The sequence below is a fragment of the Oryzias latipes genome, chromosome 20 (assembly GCF_002234675.1).
Source record: "Oryzias latipes chromosome 20, ASM223467v1".
Classification (NCBI taxonomy): Eukaryota; Metazoa; Chordata; class Actinopteri; order Beloniformes; family Adrianichthyidae; genus Oryzias; species Oryzias latipes.
In genome coordinates, this window is record NC_019878.2 from 4,660,722 (window position 1) to 4,685,499 (window position 24,778).

Here is a 24,778-nt window from a genome sequence, read left to right on the forward strand (position 1 = left end):
ATAAAACAAAACTTCTGAGGCAAAGAGAAAACAACAGTGTTGTGTTCATTAATATGTGTGGGGGAGGAGTCGTAAGGGGTCGTAAGATTGCGTTTCTGCTCTCAATCAAAGTTAAGTACGTTCCACCTGCTAGTTTTTCTTTAATCTGTTCATCCAACCATGGCACCTCAGAGGATGGGGCATCTGCAGATGCTGAAGGTAGGACCTGAATCTGTGAGGAAACTTTAAAGTCTGTGGAAACAAATGAAAGCTGGACAGAAGTGCTGCCTGTGAAACTTGAGAGGTGACGTGTTTACTGCCTTCGAACGTATGCTAACGAACACATGCAGCGTTAAACACGGAGGCTGTCTTATGTCCCAGCATGCAGAGTGTAAACACCACTCTGCAGAGAGAGGAAACTCAATCAGCCGAGCTGAATCACAGTTTCAGCAGCAGCAGCCTGAAGTTGAGCTCAAAGAGGGATTTGCTGCTCTTGTTGTTAATTGCAGACATCATGTGGGAAACATTTACTGCAGAGAGATGCAATTATGGGCTAAAATAAATCCGGAGTACTGCTGTCAGCACTTGGCTTTCAGAGGACGGTGCTGCAGCCGTAAATGAGATCTGCTGCGGAGTCCAGGCGCTGTGATGTGAAGTAGCGCACATGAACTGTCAAGAACAGCCGCAGACTTCCTGAGAAAGAGCTTTACTTCAGGGGAAAAAAAGCTGGAAAACCCTGAAGGAGCAGAAATGATGGCTTATCGGAGGGGCAAAGATGTCCACGTGAACATACAAACCAGAGGATTTATCAATAAAAAACTGTTGGTATGGTAACGACAGTAACCTAGATAACCAAAATGATTAAGACCTGCAGCAGCATCATTTATGAAATTAGCTCATTTGATAAATACAAATCCTAATTTTAAATGGGGTTTTTTTATAACTTGTCCTAAATATAAACGTTAATAGGTTTTTCTGTGTTGGGACTAAAATGTTGGCTGTAGTGGTCGAAATACAAAGTAATGCATATGGCATGTATTTTTTTAACTTTCCGAAGACTAAATTGTATATATTTTCTCAATGAATGGTTGTAAAAAAATTGTTTCTTGGATATTTTTTTTCTCTTGTATAGTACTTCAACCTGCCAGTGTGTCTGTGCTACAACTACAACTAGCTGCTCAAATACAAAGTGTTTTTGGTGTTTTTAACATGTTCTTGTAGCATTTTTCTCATGATGGAGAACACAAGTGAAGAAAAATAAGATTAAAATGAATTTCTGAAAATGTATTTATTCAGATTGAAAGAATGCATCCACTTGTAGACAAATAGATCCATGTAAGTCTTTGTTTTCCTCGTCTGAGCTGGTTTCCGGCCCAAAACTTTACGGCTGGATAGCTTCAATATTCCTCGCCATTTTTTCTGTACCACTACTGTTAGCTTTGAGTTATGAGGGCTGTAAGCTAGTGACCGAGAGTGTAACTAAAGGAATGATTGGAAGAGTGAGCAGGCCCACTCCCCACCAACAGTCCCACCCACAACTCAGAGGTGAATTTCTAGTGAACCACTAATGAATTACTGCCGCTCTGCAAAAACTATGTTAAAGAAAACAACACAGGTTTTTTTTATTTTGACCAAAAATGGCAAAATCATAATTAAAAACCACTGGGACCACTTTGAAAATGGTTTAAAAAAGTGATCGCAGTGGGAAGTATATAAGGAATATCACATCACAGGCTTCCATCAGGAGTGGAGGAACCATCCTCGTACTCCTGGAGTGAGTGCTGATTCGAAAAGTTCTGCTTCTACGAGTGGTTTTGACTGATGAGGAAACTTCTACCATCATCTGAAAAAGCTCAGCAAATAAGGAAGTCAATCTCAGCTTGACTGCAGGCTGTATTCTGTGGAGGAAAATGGTTATGTTCTTAATAAAACTTAAACAAGTGAAATGTGTGAAGTGTCTTGTGCTGCAGAGAAAACAGTTGTCTTTGCCTATTTTTAGGCTATAAATGAGCCCAAAACAAATCAACAGGTCATGTGACCACAGAAGTCAGTCCTCTGATTCATGTCTATGATCAGATTCTTCAGTTTGAACGATTGAAAGCACCAAAGGAACACCACAACTTGCATTCAAATGTTTGTGATGCGCCTGTGATCTACTGGGCTTGATGCACTGCAAGGTTTTGGGCTTCACGTCATGTGACAAACGTACAGGTGAAGGAGCACCAGCATCTTCCACAGAGTTTAAGCATTCAAAAGTTAGTTGAATTGAAGTTTCAGCATCCGCTCAAAGAGGCAGATGGGCTGGTCTGACAAAAACACACACACACTCTGAGTCATAGTTTGACATGACGGAGCGCGGCAGGTGGTGCCGAGAGCTGTCCTCCTCCAAACACACATTCAAAGGAAGGAAAGAACAGGAAGTTTATCTTTGTATGTGCACATGTCCTCACGATCAGAAGATCCTGATTGCTGTCCACAAACTATTTCTTTCATAAATACTTCTCGTGCTAATGAAGGTGGCAGCGCAACCTTTTGGACTGCAGGATAACTGATCCGGACTCCGGTTCTGCTTAAGCGCTCATCTAAAACAGAAGCTGCTGATGAAAACAAATGAGCTCGACGGGGAGAGGTCACCTCTGCACCCACATGTGAGGACAACTCCCTGCTAATCAAAGTGTTTGTTTTTCTTTCAGAGAGGACACTGAAGATGGGCCAGAGCCTCTTTAAACTGACCCAGACCCATTCCACACCATTGTAGATGCTGAGTCCAGACCTGCACAACACGTCCAACGCTGGCTATAACAAAGTACTATAACTCTGCTCATGTGTTGAGCCACTCTCACTGCATTAAATGGAATTAATTCAGAAATGACTGAAGTCATTTGAGCCAACAAAAGATTCCTCAGTGCTTTTCAGCTGTCAGGATCTGCTCCTCATCCCTTTATTAGTCCACTAATAAACCAACCCAAAGGAGATCTGTGTTGAAGGACAGCTGAGCTGCTCATTTCTGAAATGAGCTTGCAGAAGTGCCCCGGTTTGATGGGCAGTGTCCGTGCAAAGCAGCAAAATAACATGAACAGTTCTCCTCAGATCAGTCTTTGTAACTTTCTCAGTTTCTCAGATGAGCCGACCAGAACGTCTTCACTTTTGCAAGCTGTAGAGTTTAAGAGTTAGCAGAAGTGATGTTGGTTTAATGCGTTACCAGGCAGTGGATGTTAGCGACTCGGACCTCCATCGAAAGGGACAATAGTTCAAATCCCAACCACCCTCCAATTTGAATATCTCCAAAGGTGACTGACAGTGTTGGGGGTAACAGATTACAAAGTAACGAATTACTGTAATTTAATTACTTTTGTCAGCAACGGAGGAACACAACGAATTACAGTTCAAATTTTGGTCATTAAATGCTGGACTACAGAAACCCTCGTTACTTCCTCTCTGATCAATATGAGTTAGCACTCAATGGGCTCTGTAGATGGGGGGGGGGGGGTAGTAGACTCACAGCAGTGCAGAGTTTTGCACAAAAGGCAGAGGTAGGGAGAGAGAGAAAGGTGCAACTCATTGTAATGGAAAACCTAAAGTCAGAGAAAAAAAACATGGAGGCATAAAACAGTTCTCTGTCTTTTCAAAAGAGTAGCTTAATTTCATAATAAAGGCTTAACCATTTTTTTCACGTCACTTTAAGTAGTGGTGTAAACCACATCTGTTGTAACTTATTTTGTATCAATTTTCACACTTTTGTCTAAATTCTTTTGAAACGAGGTTATGTCTTGAACCAGGTTCATACTTTGCACAAGGTAGTGCTTTAAAAATAAATTTAAATGAAAGACAAGAGGATCTAGTTTGTAATGTTTTTCTCATAAGAATTTGTATACAAGAGGAAAAAAAAGGTAAAGTAACAAGCAGTGAATTACTTTTTCAAATAGGTAATAAGTAAATAATTTCACTACAGTTTTGAAATAAATTAATCAGTTCTGTTTATTAATAATCTACCCAACACTGGTGAGTGATAGTTCACTGAAGTACTGCACGATACTACAGTGAGGACTCCAGGTAGGGTTCGTTTCTGGGACACCATGCTCACTCACAAACAAGGGGGGCCTTCACAACACAGATACCAACATAAGGATAAACATACCAGGCCAAAACAACTACGCTACAAATCTAAAATGATAGAAACTGAGTCTTAGATTAAGTTCTGGTTTGACCATACGACCACAACAACACAAAACATCCGAAAATCTGAGAAACAGACTGCAAACCTGCCGTTTGTTTGCAAGCAACCCAGATTGATGTGAGACTCTGGATTTGTCAAAGTAATCTACTGAACCACTGACAGGAATAACACATAAATACTGACGCACGAGATAGGGTTGGGCACCGGAAATTGTCACAGCACAACAGAACTAAAGTCCAACCGTTAACTGATTTTATTAAACCTGACACTGTTCATGTAAAGAAACAAGACAGAGCAGAAAAACTCACCTGTGGCTCTGAAAAGACCTCTCGAATGCTGTTGATTGGTCCAACAGGAACACTAGAACCCTCAAACCGCCTCAGCCAATCAGCTGTCTTCTCCTGCTGGAATCTAAAAGCAGAAAAGATTTGATTTGTATGTGTAAGTACATCTGTGACATTGTGTATGTGTGTGTCTGATAGTGAATGTGACCCCTTGTGTCATTTTGTAATACATGTATCTCTATGGCACAGTGCATGTTTGTGTGTTTATCAGAATATTTCTACGTGTGTGTGAATGATTTTGTGTGAGTGTGTACCTCTGTGACAGTGTCTGTAAAAGTTTTTTGCGGTTCTTGACTCTCAGCTTGTTGCTTTTGTAGTTTGGATCCTGGGTAAGCTCTATCAGCTCCAGAACCTCAAAAAAAGAACAGTTTGTAGTCATTATTAAAGGAAGGCATGGATCAAAGTACACTGACCAAAAATATAAACGCAACACTTTTGTTATTGCTCCCATTTTTTATGGTATGAACTCAAAGATGTGAAACATTTTCCACATACACAAAATAACCAGTTCTCTGAAATATTGTTCACAAATCTGTCTAAATCTGTGATAGTGAGCAAACAATCCATCCCACCTCACAGGTGTGCCATATCAAGATGCTGATTACACAGCATGATTATTGCACAGGTGTGCCTTAGACTGGCCACAGGGAAAGGCCACTCTGAAATCTTTCTCCTCCATAAGCCGTCTCCAAAGGTGTTTCCGAGAATTTGGCAGCACATCCAACCGGCCTCACAACCACAGACCACGTGTAACCACACCAGTCCAAGACCTCCACATCCAGCATGTCCACCTCCAAGATCATCTGAGACCAGCCACTCGGACAGCTGCTGAAACAGTTGGTTTGCATAACCACAGAATTTCTGCACAAACTGTCAGAAACCGTCTCAGGGAAGCACATCTGCATGCTCGTCGCCCTCATCCAGGTCTCGACCTCACTCCAGTTCGTCGTCGTAACCGATTTGAGTGGGCAAATGCTCACATGCGATGGTGTCTGGCACGTTGGAGAGGTGTTCTCTTCACCGATGAATCCCGGTTTACACTGTTCAGGGCAGATGGCAGACAGCGTGTGTGGCGTCGTGTGGGTGAGCGGTTTTCTGATGTCAATGTTGTGGATCGAGTAGCCCATGGTGGTGGTGGGGTTATGGTACGGGCAGGCATATGTTATGGGCGACGAACACAGGTGCATTTCATTGATGGCATTTTGAATGCACAGAGATACCGTGACGAGATCCTGGGGCCCATTGTTGTGCCGTACATCCAACAACATCACCTCATGTTGCAGCATGATAATGCACGGCCCCATGTTGCAAGAATCTGTACACAATTCTTGGAAGCTGAAAACATCCCAGTTCTTGCATGGCCAGCATACCGTACTCACCGGACATGTCACCCATTGAGCATGTTTGGGATGCTCTGGATCGGCGTATACGACAGCGTGTTCCAGTTCCTGCCAATATCCAGCAACTTCGCACAGCCATTGAAGAAGAGTGGACCAACATTCCACAGGCCACAATAGACAACCTGATTAACTCTATGCCAAGGAGATGTGTCGCACTTCATGAGGCAAATGGTGGTCACACCAGATACTGACTGGTTGTCTGAGTCCCCTGACCCCCTCAATAAAACAAAACTGAAGATTTCAGAGTGGCCTTTCCTTGTGGCCAGTCTAAGGCACACCTGTGCAATAATCATGCTGTGTAATCAGCATCTTAATATGGCGCACCTGCGAGGTGGGATGGATTGTCTTGGCAAAGGAGAAGTGCTCACTATCACAGATTTAGACAGATTTGTGAACAATATTTCAGAGAACTGGTTATTTTGTGTATGTGGAAAATGTTTCACATCTTTGAGTTCATACCATAAAAAATGGGAGCAATAACAAAAGTGTTGCGTTTATATTTTTGGTCAGTATAATTGGTCTTCAGGGTCAATCACTGTCTATACCGCAGACTTCATGTTCAGCTCAGCATCTTGTCACCTGCAGAAGTTCTCGGATGACTCTGCCGTTGTCGGACTAATCATGGATGACAATGACAGAGAGTATAGAGAACTGATTCAGAACTTTGTGGACTGGTGCCAGCGGAACTACCTCCAGATTAATGCAGGGAAAACCAAGGAGCTGGTGGTAGATTTTCGCAGGCACACTCACTCTACATTAGCACCGGTGAACATCCAAGGAAGGGACATTGAGAGAGTAAATTCGTACAAGTACTTGGGTGTTCACCTCAACAATAAACTGGACTGGTCACGTAATACAGAAGCACTGTACAAAAAAGGACAGAGCAGGCTTTATCTGTTGAGGAGACTGAGGTCTTTTGGAGTGCAGGGATCACTCCTAAAGACTTTTTATGACTCTGTGGTGGCATCAGCCATCTTTTATGGAGCTGTCTCCTGGTGCAGCGGCATCTCGGCAGCAGACAGGAAGGGGCTGGAGAAGCTGGTGAAGAAGGCCAGCTCTGTTCTGGGGCTGCCTTTGGACTCAATTCAGGAGGTGGGAGAGAGGAGGATGGTAGCTAAGCTATCATCCATGATGGAGAATGAAGCCCACCCCATGTGTGAGTCTGTGTCCTCACTGTGCAGTTCCTTCAGCGTCAGACTGAAGGAGCGACACCGCAGGTCGTTTCTACCTGCTGCCGTTAGACTGTACAACCTTAGCTGCTCCCAGTGAACCACGTTAACCAACATCATCGGCTCTGTCATATTTCTTTTATTTCTTTTACCCTGTGCAATAACCAATATATGGTCGTCCTGTGCAATTGTTTTTGGAAATGTATGTGTATATTGTGTACATATGTGTGTATATTGACTCCATAGTTTTTATTTTTTTTCTTTACATATTGCTTTCTGTTCCTGTACTGCTGCTGCAACAAGGAAATTTCCCCATCATGGAACAAATAAAGGAATATCTTATCTTATCTTATCTTTACTTCTAAAGAAAAGCAATGACAATGGCGCTTTTTACATCTGTACTTTATACAGGACTAATAATTAAACCTATTTATTTATTTATGCTCATATTCAATTCTGACATTGACAAAGCCTTTTGAAAAAGAGATGAAACGTCTTTTACTTAAAAACCAAGTCCAGATGACAACCTTTAAACCTACTACTGTGATTGAAGTGTTCATAGACCAATGCTCATGTAATTATGATTCACTTTAATTTTTTGCCAATTTATGTTTTTTTGGCTACAATTTTAATAAAAAAAACCTCTCTTGTAGATACGTCAAGTTTATGGAATTGAAGTATGAGGAGGAAGTTAAAGTCTCCTTTCTCAGTCATATGCACTATATTACCAAAAGTATCGGCTCATCTATCCAAATGATCAGAATCAGGTGTCACAATCACCTGGCCTGGCCAAAAGCACTAAAATCAGCACTCAGGCAGGCAGACTGTTTTTACAAACATTTATGAAAGAATGGGCCGCGATCAGGAACTCAGTGAATTCCAGCATGAAACTGTCATAGGATGACACCTGTGCAACAAATCCAGAGGTGAAATTTCCCCGATCCTAAATATTCCACAGTCAACTGTCAGATCTATCAGAACAAAATGGAAGAATTTTTTTTTTTTTTTTAGAAACTTTATTGATCCCACAATTGGGAAATTCTTCTCCGCATTTGACCCATCCCCTGGGGGAGCGGTGAGCTGCAGCGTAACCGCACTCGGGAGGCAGTAGCGTTAAGGGCCTTGCCTAAGGCCCTCACTTTGGGGACAACAGCAAGTCAGCCACCAAGTGGTAGGCCATGTAAACTGATGGAGAGGGGTCAGCGGATGCTGAAGCGCATAGTGCAAAGAGGCCACCGACTTTCTGCACAGTCAACTGCTGCAGAGCTCCAGACCTCATGTGACCGTCAGATTAGCCCAAGTACAGTACGCAGAGAGCTTCTTGGAATGGGTTTCCATGGCCTAAACATTTTGGACAATTCCATGCTCCCAACCTTGTGAGAACTGTTTGGAGCGGGCCCCTTCTTCTTCTAACATGCCTGTGCACCAGTGCACATAGCAAAATCCATGTAGACATGGATGACAGAGTCTGGTGTGGATGAACTGGACTGACCTGCACAAAGTCCTGACCTGAACCCAATAGAACACCTTTGGGATGAGTTAGAGTGGAGACTGAGAGCCAGACCTTCTGCACCAACATATCAGTGTGTGACCTCACCAATGTGCTTCTGGGAGAATGGTCACACTCCTCAACCTTGTGGACAGCTTTACTAGAAGAGTTGAAGCTATAATAGCTGCAGGAGGTGGACCCACATCATACTGAACTCTATGGGTTAGGAATGGGACGGCACTTCAGTTTGTAAGTGAGTCAAGGCAGGTGAATACATACTTTTGGTTATATAGTGTATATGGATGTGAGGACTTTCAGACGGAGCAAACAAAGGATTTCTGGATCAGAACTTACCTGACAGACTTGGACAAACTGCTTGTCGTTTCCTGCAGCTACAACAATGTGTCCGTCTTTGGTCCTGAAGCCCTGAAACCCAAACCAAATGGAAACAGCAAACATGAAACCCAGTGATCAAATCCAGACAGAGCCAACTGGAAGATGACCACACAAACCACCACCTGGAGAACAACAACAACTACCTGTAAAGGCAAATTTATATTAAGCAGAAGGCTTATCACATACAGCATTGAAACAACAGAATACTTCTTTCTTAAATTTACACACAGGAAGTTCTTGAAACTTCATGCGTTTGGCCTGGCCCCTCGGCCACATCTGATCTGGTCCCCATTTATGTTTTTCAGGTCCCCCAGCCGGGACTTGAACCGGGGGCCTTCTTGCTGTGAGGCAAGAGCGCTAACCAATAAAAATAAATAATTGCCCGATAAAATAAAAACAAATAAATAAAAACAAGAAGTTCTTGAAACTATTTCTGACACATCATCCAAGTTCAACTCTGTGCCAAGAGTCCCTCCCACAACTGGGAACACTGGGAACGCTTTTAAAATACATCAAAAGATGATCTGAGTGGGAATATAAAGCCATTGAATAATGGACCGACTTAACATCAACAAGATGGAGGAGCAGCAATAAACACAACAGAATACAGTTTAGCAAAAAAAGTGTTTAGTAAACCACTAATTGTGCCAGTTCTCCCACTTGAAAAGATGAGAGAGGCCTGTAACGAACATCACAGCTACACTTCAACTATGAGAGTCAGAATGGAGGAAAATAATACAAAAAATAATATTTTCGTCTGATTTTTAATTAAATTATTAGTAAATTTATCAGTAAATAGGTATTTGGCCACATACATGGACACTCCAAAACAGCCACACTTCAAAAGAGTTGTCAAAGGACACCAGAAACAAAATTGCAGACCTGCATCAAGCTGGGAAACTCTATATCTGCAATAGGTAAGCAGCTTGGTGTGAATAAATCAGCTGCTGGAACAATTGTAAGAGAATGGGAGGTCAGCACAGATAGAAGATCACAAGGATCATCCAGGATTTGTTGTCTTAGATTTCTTTTTTTTAGACCATGTACCTTCCAAACCAGGAAACGATTACATTCAGCATCAGTGAGGGATGTAGGAACAAATCGGTTCATGTTAATACAACAACACAGCATCTTCTGCCGCACAAAACATTTTTTCAGAGAGAGCATCATTACGGATTCATGCAGATCGGGAAATGGAGTGGTTTACAGTTGCCAGCGTTGACCTGGCTGCATAGATTTCAAAGGAAAAATATTTCTATTGCACAAAGGTGTTTAGTTTTTAGGAAAGATACTGAACTCTGAACTCTTGCTTGATTAAGATGGGTTATTTACATAAAGCTAAATCTGTTTTAGTGTACTTTATGTGACACAGAAGCATTTCATGTCAAACAGCTGTGATGCTAAGTGGGTCAGATGACCAACTCAGTGGCCTTGTGGTAGAGTGTTCACCCTAAGGTTGAGAGTTCAAATCCATGATTGAGTCATACCAAAGACTTTAAAAATTAGACCCAATGCCTCCCTGCATGATATTCAGCATTAAAGGGTTGGATTGGGGTTAAACTGCAAAATGGTTTTCCAACATGGCCGTGTCTGCAGTTTGCCACTCCAACTGGGGATGGGTCAAATGCAGAGAACAAATGTCACACATCCAGGTGTGTGACAACTAATGGGGCCTTAACTTTAGACGAGTGTGAACAGACCAGACACTGTATGTGACAGAGCCACTGAAATCAGAATGTATTCCCTAAGAGATGATGTTTGTAATGTTGGCAGGTAATTGCATGAAAAAGTACAGTAATTATGGTATCAATGTGCCTGGTTCATTACAACAGTGATGGTAGGTAACCATCTATATTAAACTTCACACTTTCATTATAAACAAAAAAAACATGAGAGTGTTTTATACTCTAAAAAGTTTAATAAATTACTTAGTATGGTTACCAGTGAACACGTGTTTAAAACTATTGTCCAACCATCCAACCAGATGTCATGCAGTCATTTGATTCATAGAAGGACTGCGCGTCACACAAACCACAACTTTGTGTCCTTATTTTACCAACCTTTACAGAAGACAGTCATGGGAACCAGTGGAGGTCTGGATTGGGATTTATTTTGGACAAAACTACAGTATGAAGCTGGAACTCTACTTTATCTTCAATCTCTGGGAGTTTTCACCATAAAATGGTCATCGTCACAATGATCGAACCCAAAGAATCAGATGACAAACTGAAAGTATGGGTAAGCACCTGCAAACACCAGAGGACCCTCCAGAAGACTGTGAGGGCTGTGTACCCCTCTGAGCTTTTTATTCAGTCTTGCCTGGAGATCACCTGCCTCATCTCCATCAAACTATCAACACGCCTCTGCTGGAAGAACATCTGCAGCACATTTAGATGGAAATCTGACTCTTGAAAGTGTTGACCGTGGGGATCAGAGTCGTTTTCATTAGTTCCACATCTCCCAGCAGGTAGAAATGAAATTTACTCTAATTAAATGGGAGGCTAAGGGGATTGGTGGGGGGCGAGATGATGGCTTTCAGTTTAATAACCTAAAGTCGTCCAGAGAAACCTTGCTGAAAAGGCCAGAGAATCACTCTTTTCCCTCCTCTTGTGTTTTTATTTTCCTTCTTTCCATCCCTCCAGTCATGTTTCTTCCTCCCCTCCTTAGTTCTTTCCCTCTCTCATGATTGCTGTGATAAAACCTCCTCACCACATGAAAGTGGTGGAAACATCTCAGCCAGCACGCACTCTCCCTCTGGTCACAAGGCTCCCAATACAACCTGGCTTTCCTCTGTCCTAAGGGGATTGTGGGTAATGGAGTCCATAAAGGGGGAGTTAAACCACAGCCAGTCCTTGGAGAGGCCAGGTGACGTGGTCAGTTCATGGAGGAGGAGTCTGCCCTCTGCTGGCCGTTGGTTGACCCTCAGCCTCGGAAACCAAGCTATTACGCTTCAGGCTAAACTATTTGACATCTGTGGATCCCCCCCCACCCTCAACCAAAAGTTTTGATTCACACAACCTCCTCTCTCGCCTGCCCTGTCGCCTCTGTTATTCCTGGAAATGTCAACTACAGGAGATGAAGACACTTGAAAAGCTGAAACTCTTCTCAGAAAAAAACTCAAATAAAACCACAGATTCTGCTGTTTGGACTGGAGATCTGTGGAGGGCTGAATTGTTGTGCAAGCCAAATATTAGTGCACATCTTTTTTTATGTCAATGCCTGGAAATGCTCATCTTTGTGTTTGCAACTAAATAAACATGCACGTTGTTAAATAAATGAAGGCACGCATTTTTTATTGCATGTGAATAAATAAAAGTGAATATCCTCGTGTGAGTGAATAAATAAAGTGAATCCATTTGTGAATAAACATATGTGCACACTCTAGTGCGTGTGAAGAAAAAAACATGCATGTTCTCATGCGTGTGACAAAAACAAATGTGCGTGCCCTCATGTGTAATTTGTGTGACAAAATACACTTGGACATCCTTGTGCATGTGCATTAAAAAAAGCACACGTCCTTGTGTTTCTACATAAATGTTAATTTGCGTGTGAATAAATAAATGTGCACATCCCCGTGTCTGCGTTTCAAAATGTGCACCGCCACCCTGTGTGCGTGAAAAAATAAAATTCAACTTTTTTGTGAATAACTAAAAGTTAACGTTTCTGTGGGTGTGGGGAAAAAAAATTGCATGCTCTCATGCATGGGAAGAAAAAAACCTACATTTCCTCATGCGCGGGAAAAAAGAAAAAAGTGCACCTACTCATGTAAAAATACATTTAGGGGAACCTTCTTTTGTGTGTGAATAAATAAATGTCCACTTTTTCTGTGTGTGAATAAACCGGAATCTCTTGGTGTGTTTGATATACTAAACGTGCACATTAGCGTGCATGTGAAGAAAAACCTTGCATTAACTCATGCATGGGTTTGATTAAAGCTGCACCTTGTATGGGTGAATGAATAAATGCTCACATCCTGATGCGTGTGAAAAAACAAACGTGCACACCCTTGAGCATGTGCAGGATTTAATGTGCACGTCTACATCAGAGGCAGCAGCTGCATTCAGAACCCCCCCACACACACACACACACACACACACTCAGACCGTGAGATGAAGCAGGCTTGTTTGCATGGATGAGAGATAAAAACATTTGTTGAGACATGTTAATTATATTTTAAAACCAGATTTGCGGTAGTAAAGTACAACCAGCTTACAGCTGGTTGTACTTTTACCTATGTTTACGGTGATATCTGGATCCATTAATCTCCAACACCATCAAAGCTCGGCATTGCTGCATCCTTTCATGCCTCTGCCATTGTTTCTAGTGAACATCTCCAGAGCTACTCATCTGGCTGCGACATCGATGCCCTAACAGGATCACCAGCGCATATGCTTACTGAGCTCTGAAACTGTCCAAGTCACTTTAATAAAACTGAGAAAAAGATTAAAAATGTATCAAATCTAGTCAGACCTACAGGTGTCACAGAGAAACACAGAGCTTTGGCTGTAACAGAACCAAAGCCTGACCTTAGGCCTGGGGCTGCATATATAGAACCTTGATGATGTTAATTCTAGTGTATGTGAATGGTTTGTCTGTGCATGCACTATGAATCGTAGCTGACCTGTTTCCATGGAAACAATCTGTGTCTGTAGTTTTCCTGGAAGGAGGTAGGCACGATCTTCCAGGAAAAAGACATATCAGCCTTTACATATTCTTTCATATTTAAAGCTCCCCAACAAAAGGGATGTTTTATCCATCTATCAACATATTCAGCCACTTTGTTGTCTTATATTATATGAAAAAACAAAAAAATACAAAAAAACTGAGAAGATCAAAAGATCTACTGACCTCATGGTTAACGGGTTTACACAGAAAACCACTTCAATCATTATGCCTAGTTGTTTTAAAGTTTGCACATCATTTTATGTTGTTTCCACCTCCATTTGAACGTTATAGAGCAGGAAGGGCAGGTTTAGGAAGAGTTACCTGGTATGGGACGATGCTCTCATGGGCCGTCCCCCAGCGCTTCGCCTCCTTTCCTGCATTCAGATAGTTTGAAGCAATGTGGCTGAGGCAGGACACCTGGCAGACAGTGGAGAGGACAGACAGTCATCATGCTGCATCCCTGCTGCTGCCGTTATATGACTCTGTAACACTTACATTCATCAAAAGTTGGATCTCCAAGAAAAGTGAGCCAAACTAATTTGTATAAAAACAGTCTTCAACAAGTGTTTTCACAGGAAGTGTCTTTTTTTTAAATCAGGGTTGTGGACTGAAATACAAACTGGAGGGCTGCGAGGTCAGCACAGGGAACCATTGGCCACCCCCTTCCCTCCCTCACAGACACCTACTGGTCATGCTGCCTCAGCAGAGTGACCAGCATCACAAAAGACTGCACCCACCCAGCCCACCCCCTGTTCAACTTACTGCCCTCCGGCAGATGCTACCGGTTCATCAGGACAAAAACTACCAGACTGAGGAAAAGCTTTTTCCCACAAGCAGTCACCTTAAACAACACCCATTATTTATTTATTGACCTTTATTTAACCAGAATGATCCCATTGAGATTGCAAACCTCTTTTTCCAAGGGAGTCCTGGCCAAGAGGCAGCCACAGTTGGTTAAACATACATTGAAACACACTTACACATTTAAACAATATTTTAAAACCTAAAATACTAAATCATAACAAGTTGAGGGATTAAAATAATATACCAGGGATTAAGAGAAACAATTACATTTGTTAGTATAAGGACACCACACTTATTGACACGGACTCTGTACCCTTGTCGGAAATTGGCTTGTTACTCCTCTTTATTCTCTTTATTTTTATACATTACTTCTGACTTTTATTTTTATGTTATGACCTGCATTTTAATTGCATCTTTGCACAACTGAATATTTGCACACTGTGACGACCTGTAATTTTGGAACAATTGATGGCCTCTGCTTGTTTTTGAGCTGCACAAATCTCGTTACAATTTAGAATTGTAACGACAATACATGATTCTGATCTGATTCTCATTTGTTGCAATGAAACTTTATTTTTTTGCTAAATTGGGGCTGTAGCATGTTGAATCTTTATGAAAATTATGATATGTAGAAAGACAACAAAATGGAGGTTTTATATTTACATTTACCCAGTTATTATTTTCTGATGCAGCTTCAAAAACCCTCTGAAGTAGTTTAACTTCAAACCGGTTTAACTGTGAAAACCTTTCAGAGAAAGTGTGACTTGAAGGACTAAATGTTCCTCGTGCCCATTTTTCTTCAGCTGTGGCAGTGAAGAGGAAGTGCAGAGTGATTAGAAAGGGGTTGGGGGTGTTATAGTTCTGGCATGATAGAGCGGGCAGCCCCACATTCAGATGGGTGGTGCTGTCCATCATCGCTCTGTTTAGAAGCCAACGTTATTCTGTGTTTACAGTAGAGAAGCCACAACAGGAACCAGTGCACCCCAGCAGCCGGCTGTGAAGACTCCACATGTGGAACCAACCAAAGAGCCTCTGCTGGTACCAGCTTCAAGCCCGATCCAATGTGGCAGACCACCAATCAGAGCAGAACAGCCAACCATGAGAAGGATTTTACCAGCAAAACCTACAAAAAAAATTGTGCATGAATATTTTCACTCTATGGGCTTAATCAACAATCTTTTAAACAAGCTGTAGTATCTCCTTTACTCAAAAATACTGCATTGGATCCTACAATTTCAGCAAATTTTAGGCCAATCTCTAAACTAACTTTTATCTCTAAAGTACTTGAAAGAATAGCTAATGGCTTTTTTTGGAAGAACACTATCCTTGAGGTCTGGGTTCAAGGCTTTGCATAGTACAGAGTAAGTTCTTTTAAAAGGTTTTAGCTACACATTCTGGTGATTGTGTGGTTCTAGGGCTTTTAGACCTGTCAGCCGCCTTTGACTCTGTTGATCGTGAATTTTAATTTCTCGCCTGGAGCAGTGGGTCGGAGTAAAAGAACTGGCATTGGCGTGGTTGAAATCTTACTGGAGTGATCAAACCGTCTGTGTGAGTGTTGGAGACCATGCATCCTCTTCTGCCCCCTTGGCATAGGTGGTGCAGATGACTGTGTGCAGCTGTATGTGCCTCTTAAAAAGAATAACCCGTCTAGAGTCCTGGATGAATCAATATTTTTTAAGTCTCAATGACAGCAAAACAGAGGTAATAGTTTTTGGCGACATGTCTGGGTCCCTCACTGCTAACCTTGGTTCTTTAAATGAATATTTGACGCCTCATGCAACAAATTTAAGAGTGAAGGTAGACTCTGAGCTGAGACTAGACAAACAAATGAACTGGGTTGTAAACCTAAGGCAGCCAGCAAACGTCAAACCTATCCTGTACTTTCCGTTGTTTGAAACAGTGATCCGCGCCTTCATTAACAACAGGCTGGATTACTGTAATTCCCTATACGAGGGGACCGTAATTTGCAGCAAAGCTCCAAAACTCTTCCAATTTATGTCAGAGAAGCTCCATCACTGCCCGTTTAAAGTCCTTCCTTAAAACCCACTTTATAAATTTGGCTTTTAATACACAGTAAAAAGTTTCCTTGTTTTTCTTTTATCCCACCACATTTCAATTTATTCTCTTTTATTTAATTTTTGTGATATATTTTGTTTTAACAATGTACAATTTCTTTGTACACTTTTAATCTATTTGGGTCTGATTATTTACATGTTCATTGTACAGCACTGCGGGTCTGTATGGGCAATTTGAGTGCTTTATAAATAGAGTTTATTATTATAATTATTGATATTTCGTGTGGGTCACCTGTGTGCCTCGTACAGGTTTGCCCATTTTTTGCCCGCAGACAGCTCATTTTAACGCTTAAGGGCAGCTGTAAATAAGTTTTAACAATGACACCAGACTGTCTGGTAGCTGAACCTGCCAAGGAATTCACTTTTAAGACAAAATATTTAGTCAGTGATTTGTTTGTTGATACAATAGTATGAACAGAGCAAAGTTCCTGAAAAATGTATAATGAAAGAGGGAAAGGTGTGCAACAGTAGCTGATTTGATTCAAAGTTAATCTCTAAATTGTACTCTTTCTCTGCCATCTTGGCAGCATTGCATGCAGAAAACCCTTGGAATGCACGTCCACTTTGATGAATGGATGTTTGGTAACTTGATATGTAGAGCTATGACCCCATGATGTATGTTTGACAGTTGTGGTATGGTTGAAAATTCATACTCACTACAAAGAACTGGCAAACTAAATAATCTATTTATACTTTTTTTATGTTGCACCATTTTGATTTGAACAAGGAAACAAAGTAAAACACATTCAGACCAACAAAAGTTGATTACGTTAAATGTTAATTTATGCAAAGCTTTGTGGTTGTATACATTTGTTATCTTGCATTAGCTAAACTCCGGGATGCAGTTCAACTTTCCTCAGTTCAACAATTACAAAAATAAAAGCCCGTTTTGTGAAAATTGAGGAAAAGAGTGAAGCTTTTGTTTACTGACGTCTAGTCAAAAATCTTCATGTCATATTAAATTCAGACTTGCCTTTCAGTTCTGATATTCAAGTCCCACTCTGATCAACTTTTGATCTATTTTAAAAGTGTTCACAGGGATTTTACTGGGATTCTGATTATATTCTTTTTAGCCAAAATCAAAAGGACATAGTTTCTGCAGAGCAGCAGTAGCTCAAATTCACTTCTGAGTTGTGGGTGGGACCGTTGGTGCAGAGCAACCTTTTGAATTTGAATAAAGAAATACTTGGAAGTGCAATTTTAGGCTTCATTTTCTTTAAATATTCAATTCAATTTGGTTTATATAGCTCAATAGTACAACAATAGTCGTCTCATTGGGCTTCATACCGGTAATTGGATAATAAGCATGAATCATAAAGAACATAAAGTCATAGAATGCAATAGCTTATTGCTAAACTAAACTAAACTGGCCCTGTTTAAACCAGCTCAGTGGCCTTGTGGTACAGTGTCCACCCTGTGGCTGGAAATTGTTAGTTCAAATCCAGGCCGAGTCATACCAAAGACTAAAAATGGGACAATACCTCCCTGCTTGACACTCAGCATTAAGGGGTTGGATTGGGGGTTAAACCACCACACCAAATGGTTCCCGAAGGCGGCTGTGTCTGCAGCTCACCGCTCCCCCAGGGGATTGGTCAAATGCGGAGAACAACTTTCAAGCAGATAATGGGACTTTAACTTAGACCCTCCTATTACCTTCATCAGAAAAACGCTGCAAGAACATGTTAAAATTACCAAAAACACAATTTTTATTGGAGTGGGTCTTTAAAAGGACACAAATCAGAACACAAACGTGAGATTCAGAGATCTTGTGTCCAGATTTACATTAGTCAAAAAAAGACAGAAAACTGTGTAGACATCCAATGTTAGTTAGTTACAATGCTGCGGCTCAGATCGTTGCTCCCTGAGTTTTAACCAAAACCAGAAAAAACTGGCCACATCCCTCCAGTTTTAAACTGGACACCAGCTTAATATAGAACAGACTCTACAGCAATGGCTGCAAGTTTAATAAAGATTTAAAGATGTGGAACCCAAATCAGGTCTAGTAGTCAGATCTACTTATGGTTATCAAACCTCGCAGGCTCCACTATTCCATTGATGTATTTTTTCATTACTTCACTTTTATGTTCTTTATTTTTCTTTCTGTTCTCCTGTAGGCTGCTAAAGCCTTTTCTGTCCATCACACTGAACCTTCTAGCATGTGATAAAACTGCCAAACCTTTCTCTCTAACCTCCACCTGTCTTCTGTCATCCATCTCTCTTCATTTATCATTCACAGATAATCTCTGATCTCCTGTTTTTTGATTTGTCTACATTGCATGCATCTTCTTCTCCTCTGCAGCAGTGAGGCATCTTCATCAGTGACAGACTGAGGAAGAGTTTGAGCTTCGTATGAGCTGCAGGAAACAGGTGGCCTGAACTATGGAGGTCTATGAGGTTCACCTTCAGCACAAAAACACGAAAACAGGAAACGCATAAAACAACTTTCTAAAATCAACACTGTCACATCAGCAGCACAACCTGACTGGGATGTTTTTAAATTCTCAGGATAAATCAGCGGTTTGTTTGAATTCCTGCAGGTTTTTCTCTGTAAATTATTGTTTTTCCCTTTACATAGCAGCAAACACACACACACTCGTATATGTTCATTGTCAAAATCACCCCACTGATCTGCATGAGATCTGACTTTCAGCTTAGCAACATCATTTATGAGCTGACCGTGAGCGCTGCAGGAACGCAGAACTGTCTATTTAAAGTACACATCTGTACAAAAAAAAGCTTCTTATGTGTCTTCTTCAAATTCCATCTGCAGTTTATCTCACTGACAACACAATATTTGAACACAAACAGAAGAAAATAAATGTAAAAAGTTCTTTGATCTTGAACATGTCAAAATAAAAGGGTTTTTAAAAATGTTATGCATCAAAGCTTGTGAAGTTTCAGCAATGCTAAACAAATTATTAAATAAAACTTGATTTAACATTTGAGAATTGAGAAAACTACTTGGAAGACAGAAGAAAGATCTTTAATAAAAATGATAAACCAAGTCCAGCTGATTTTACTCAACCTGGATTAATGACAATCTAGAGATGCTTCTTCTAGTTTTGGGAAAGTTCCATGAACAGGAGGAAAACTGTTAAAAAAGTGGGTGACAACAAGAACCACTTCAGGTCTACCACGACGTCCAGGCAGACCAACACGATCCCCAAGAGCTTACAAAAAGCTGTGAAGGGACAAAAGACAAAGAATGTTATGCAGAGAGCCTCCCCCAAGCTTATGAACCAAAGAATCAGACAGACTCATTTAACTGTAGATACCCTAAAGAGCCAACTGGAAAACCGTCAAAAAAGACAGTCAATATAATATATATCTTCATCTTCATCCAGAAAACAAAACTTATACAACTGGAAAAAAGAAAACAACATCAAATCCAGAGAGTCTTGACTCTGACTTACAAACAAGAGCACTCTGATGACAGGCCTGGCAGCTAAGACAGATGAAATCCTTGCTAAACTACACGCAAACACAGAAGAATGGAGTCAAAACCCTTTTGACTTTGCTGTGTTTGTGACAGGAACAATTTTGGGAACAACTGCCTTAGGTGGACCTGATCACAGACACTAAACCGGCTGTGAAGAGGAACACACAGGCAGCATCCAAAGCTTGAGAATTGCTGCTCAGAATTTCTGCTGCTCTGTCCAAAGCCAAACCCAACCTGTTCTGATCTCACCCCAGAAGAAAAGAAGAGCCCAACGACACTGACAGGACACCACAGTGCCAACACGCTGGGAGAATCCTGAAACTGTTCCGGCTTTTATGATTGTTACCATACATTTTCAAAAAACATGTTTCTCTTTTAACTAAGTTTAGTCTGATAAAAAAAAAACTTTTGTTTAAAACTCTTTGCTGTGGGAATCAATAAAACAGGAAGTGGGGAGACTAATGCTTAAAAAGAGAACATGAGTAAACCAATATGAGGTTTTTCTGTTCTTTTCTGTTCACCACACTTTAACCCTTTCCCAATAAAAAGCAACTTTAAATGTTTCAGTTAATTAAATTCCTTTAGTTCACTGATTGTCTCTGATGTGCAAAAATCAGAGATCGACATAATAAAGATGAAGAATTAATTAATTCCTCAGAAGTAAAAACTGGTTTTCAAGTTAATAAACAAAATGGATCAGCTGCTGTCCAGAGTCCTGTCTGATGGAGTCAAAGAGCTTTAACCTCACACTAAACTTCACATCAAAGCGTCTCCGCTGTTTCCACCTGAATGAATCAAAGTTTGGAAAGTAAAGATTAAGGTTCGGCAGGACTACAGTTATACCAAAATATTAAACGTTATATATATAAAATATATATAAATATAAAAATATTAAACGTTTTGTGAACAGATGTGTTCAAAAACTTCTTTAACTTTTCAGTTTTTGCTGTGATCATCAATATCTAATCTCCAGAAGGTTCTAGCGAGTCTGGGAACGTTTCTTGGGTTTAAAACTATAAAACTTTCCTTATATTGTTTAGTGATGCTTCCTCAGCTCCATACATACATTCAAGTGATTAATTGTTGTTTACATACTTAGACTAGCTTAAGGACATTGATCCAATTCACCACGTAACCACTTGTTATGTGACAAAATCAAGTCTCCATTTACCTTTGTGTGAAACAGACCACATAAATAAGATAAAAGCATGCTTGCGCTTCAGCTCCACCCCTTTTTTTCCATTTCCGATGCAGCTTTGATTTTTTAGATTATTATTCATTTCTATATTTTTTGTGTCCCAGATCAAAGTTGCTCGCAAATGAGACAAAGTTGGTCTGGGCTTTAAAACAGCGAGCATGTCAAACAACCTCTTCGTCACAGAAATATGACTATTTTAGTAGTGCAGAGATTAAAGTGACACACAGACACACCTGTGAAGTGTGCAACATCAGGCTGATCAGGCTTTGTACCTGTGAGGACAGCAGGTTGCAGTCGATGTGACCTCCTCTACCCGTCTTTTGTAGCTGCAGAAGGGCGGCCATGATGGCTCCGTGAGCGTACAGCCCCGTTGCCAGGTCTGTCATGGCGACACCTGGACGCACCGGCTCCCCGTCCTGTTAGAGCATTTCCAGAAGAAACAGCAGCTGATCAGACTTTTGAATATGATATGAGCTCTAATAAACAAAATGGCAATCAATTCAGAAATTACATTTTTGTAAATCCAAATAAACTTGTTTTATTTTTGAATTTTGCAGACTTCTTGGAGGAAGCGGGAGAAAGAAAAATGAGGTTCAGGATGGAAGAGATCAGTTCTTTTGTTCAGGAATCAGGTAAATGTCAGTTTGAGGGAAGTTTTGAAAGTGCCACGCTGTTCCCAGGTGAAAGACTCTCATTACAACTACAAGACACAACTTGGTGTTCTTACTTTTGGTGACCACGTTGTATGACTGTAGATATCTGCATTGAACATAGCATAAACTCAGATCTCGTGTTTTCGGATTTCATTCATAGGGAATCTTTAGTTAGCCGATGAGGAAAAGCGTATAAAAAACCTCTTCAAAATGTTAGAATGTGAGTTTGAGGCTCTGCTCGGGGGAGAAACACCAGAGTAAGGTTTTGTTTTGTTAGGGAGGATTTCTGCACATCACTAGAGAAAGACAGGAAGAAACCTGATTTTCATCCATAGGCATAAGGAGATTTAAAAAACATTATTAAAATGAATTTTAAGGCATTTACTGCTGCTGCTTACTGGGCATCTACTGGCACAATGTCACTCCATTGTCAGAATAATCCCTCTGAGCCTTTATGGTCATTGATTGCAGTAATTAAAATGGATTATAATCTATTTACTGGTGGAAAATGTAGGTCCTCTTTCTCATTATCTATGAATATTTACTTACTACGAGGTGATAACAATTTCAAAAATGTAAAGTCTAACTCTGCAGTAAGAATCTTGTGATACGTTTAACATTTTTTAATCATAAACATTTGGTTGTATTTTGAATGGAAACAAGTTTCCAGGGTGCCGCAGCTCTTTTGTTCAAAGAGAATGGAGGTCCCTGGAGATCTGACAGAAACCCGCCGGACTGAAAGCATCAGGATGATTTAGGAGAACAGCAGAGAAGAGGCTGACCTCTGGCCCCGTGATGTGCATCATCCCGGACACCGCTGAGGCGATGGAGTCGTAGCCCGGACTCTGAGCCTGGGGACCGGTCTGTCCGTAACCTGAACACACACACACACACACACACACACACGGGTAAGCACCTCTGTGGCGCTCTGACCTGAAAGGAAACACAGCAGGGACTCAAACGGCGCTCTTCCAAGAAATCTACATTCCAGCTCCGTGTTGAGTCTGCCGCTGCGACTAAACAACCAGAGTGATTTCCTGGCTGCACTCGGCTCTCAGCTCACTCGCATCAACAACAAGGCTTTCCAAAAATGCTTTTAAAAAGATAAGAGACCCACGGCCCCCCACTTAGCCTCACACCTTTACCAGCTATTGCACTCCTCATCCCCCAAACAAACATACATGTTCATCGGACGACGAAGGTCAGACAAACAAAAGGTGACAAAAGGAAGATTTCTTCAATCTGGTTCTGATTCTTCCTTTATCCAGCAGACTAGAACACTCTTACAGAAGAATTTGGCTTTTATTTTGAAGAGTCCTGTTGGAGCCACAGAGATTTATGAACAGGATAATCAATCAAAAAAAAGTCAGACAGGCAATGAAGGTGTGTGAGATAATAAAGATGGTACTGCTGACGACGCTCCTTTTTGTTTTAGGGTTTTCATCATTCTGGCTATTGGAAAAGGCTCCATATTGGTTGATGATCAAACCAATGATGAAAACATGGAAACATTAATGCTTAAGGGTATCTAAGGTAACATAACAGTCAAAATGTTATCCCATTCTGCCACCGTGTGTTGGTGGCCATTTTGTTTTAGTGGGATGGGAGCTTTGCTGCTTCTCCCATTGTGTTTGATGAACATGCTGAGAAAAAAAGCAACATAAATGAAAGTCTGTTTCTGCTGACTTGAGCTCAGAGCAGTCAAAGTTTTGCAGTTTATGTTCCTGCAGAGCAAAACAAATGAGTGTTCAGTGATAAGCAGCCGCCAGTGCATCCGCTCCAACGTCACGCTGCTCAGTTTTTTCCAGTTCACCGACACTGAAACATCCACAAAGAACCAAACCCAAACAGATGCCACCTGTCCATCTCACTTTTCAGATCAGATGAAAGACCTCTCTGGCATCTCTGCGGCTTCTGCGGCCCGCAGCCGGCCATTAAATCCACTCGCCCATTCATAATATCTGACAGGTGTTTGTAGCTTTAGAGCTGTTTGGTTACACGTTCGGGTGATAAAGTGGGACATAATCTGAGAATGCAGGGTAAACAACATCCCATAATGAGTTATCAGCCATGTGTGGGGTTGTGGGCTTCATTGGAAAGCCTCTGATTGTTTCAGGACTTGTCACAGGAACAGTTTAAGAGCACAGAAAACCACATCTGAAGATCCACACGAACGGAGGCTAACACAGCAAAATAGAATAGAATAGAAACACTTATGAGAACATTTCTTTAATGTTGCAAGGTCTGTTAACATTTTACCAATATGGTTGACATTAACCAACTCTGTCGGCATCACTGACTATATAAGAACTGGACTGAGTGACCCCAATACACGCTTTTTTTATCAAAATTGTTTCTAAAGTTTCCAAAACAGGTAAATTAGAGAAAAATCAGGTGCACCCAGAACAGCTTAAATACGTTTTTTTTTTATCTTTTTTTGAGGATTTTTTTTTTTTTGGGTGGGTAAACTATAAAAAAAAAGGTTTGGTTCTGCACTTTGACTGTATACGAGGGCTAGACTGAGAGACCCGCCCTCCCTGGTGTTCCAAACAGGAAGTATCCCCTGGTTCCAAGAAGCCAAAATCCCCCAGACTTCTATAGAGACATAAACAGCTGGTACTCAGTCATTCTATTGGCCAGAATAACCGTTCTTACTCTGATACCTTTTTAACATGTTAATTTTTTTTTATGATAGTTTTTCTGTAGTGCTTATTATTCAAGTTATAAACTTACCAATCAGATTCCTCAATAAAAATGTGTTGTCTCAAGCCGAACATTTGATTTACAGATTTACCAGAGCCCGCTTTCCAGTGGTAGGGGACTTCCAACAAGCTCACGCCTAATTGGTGACAGTGGTTGCCATAGAAACAATGACTCCGAATGACTGAGACCAATCACTGCTTACTAGTTCCAACATGGCGGTATCTGTATCGTGAAAAAATGGCAACTAAATTGATTTAATGAGGCATTTTCTATGGGTGACGTCACAC

General features: G+C 41.0%; 1 protein-coding gene across 3 annotated transcripts in view; it reads right to left on the reverse strand.

Moving 5' to 3' along the window:
* sugct (succinyl-CoA:glutarate-CoA transferase) overlaps positions 1 to 24,778 on the reverse strand; it is a 101,844-nt gene that overhangs the window by 53,161 nt on the left and 23,905 nt on the right. For all 3 annotated transcript variants that reach the window (XM_004080827.3, XM_020712467.2, XM_020712469.2), the window contains exons 7-12: positions 22,571 to 22,662; positions 21,408 to 21,551; positions 13,941 to 14,036; positions 8,913 to 8,984; positions 4,755 to 4,852; positions 4,465 to 4,567 (exon numbers count right to left, since the gene is read on the reverse strand). In XM_004080827.3, the coding sequence (XP_004080875.1) occupies positions 4,465 to 4,567; positions 4,755 to 4,852; positions 8,913 to 8,984; positions 13,941 to 14,036; positions 21,408 to 21,551; positions 22,571 to 22,662 (605 nt within the window). The remainder of the gene's footprint in view (positions 1 to 4,464; positions 4,568 to 4,754; positions 4,853 to 8,912; positions 8,985 to 13,940; positions 14,037 to 21,407; positions 21,552 to 22,570; positions 22,663 to 24,778) is intronic.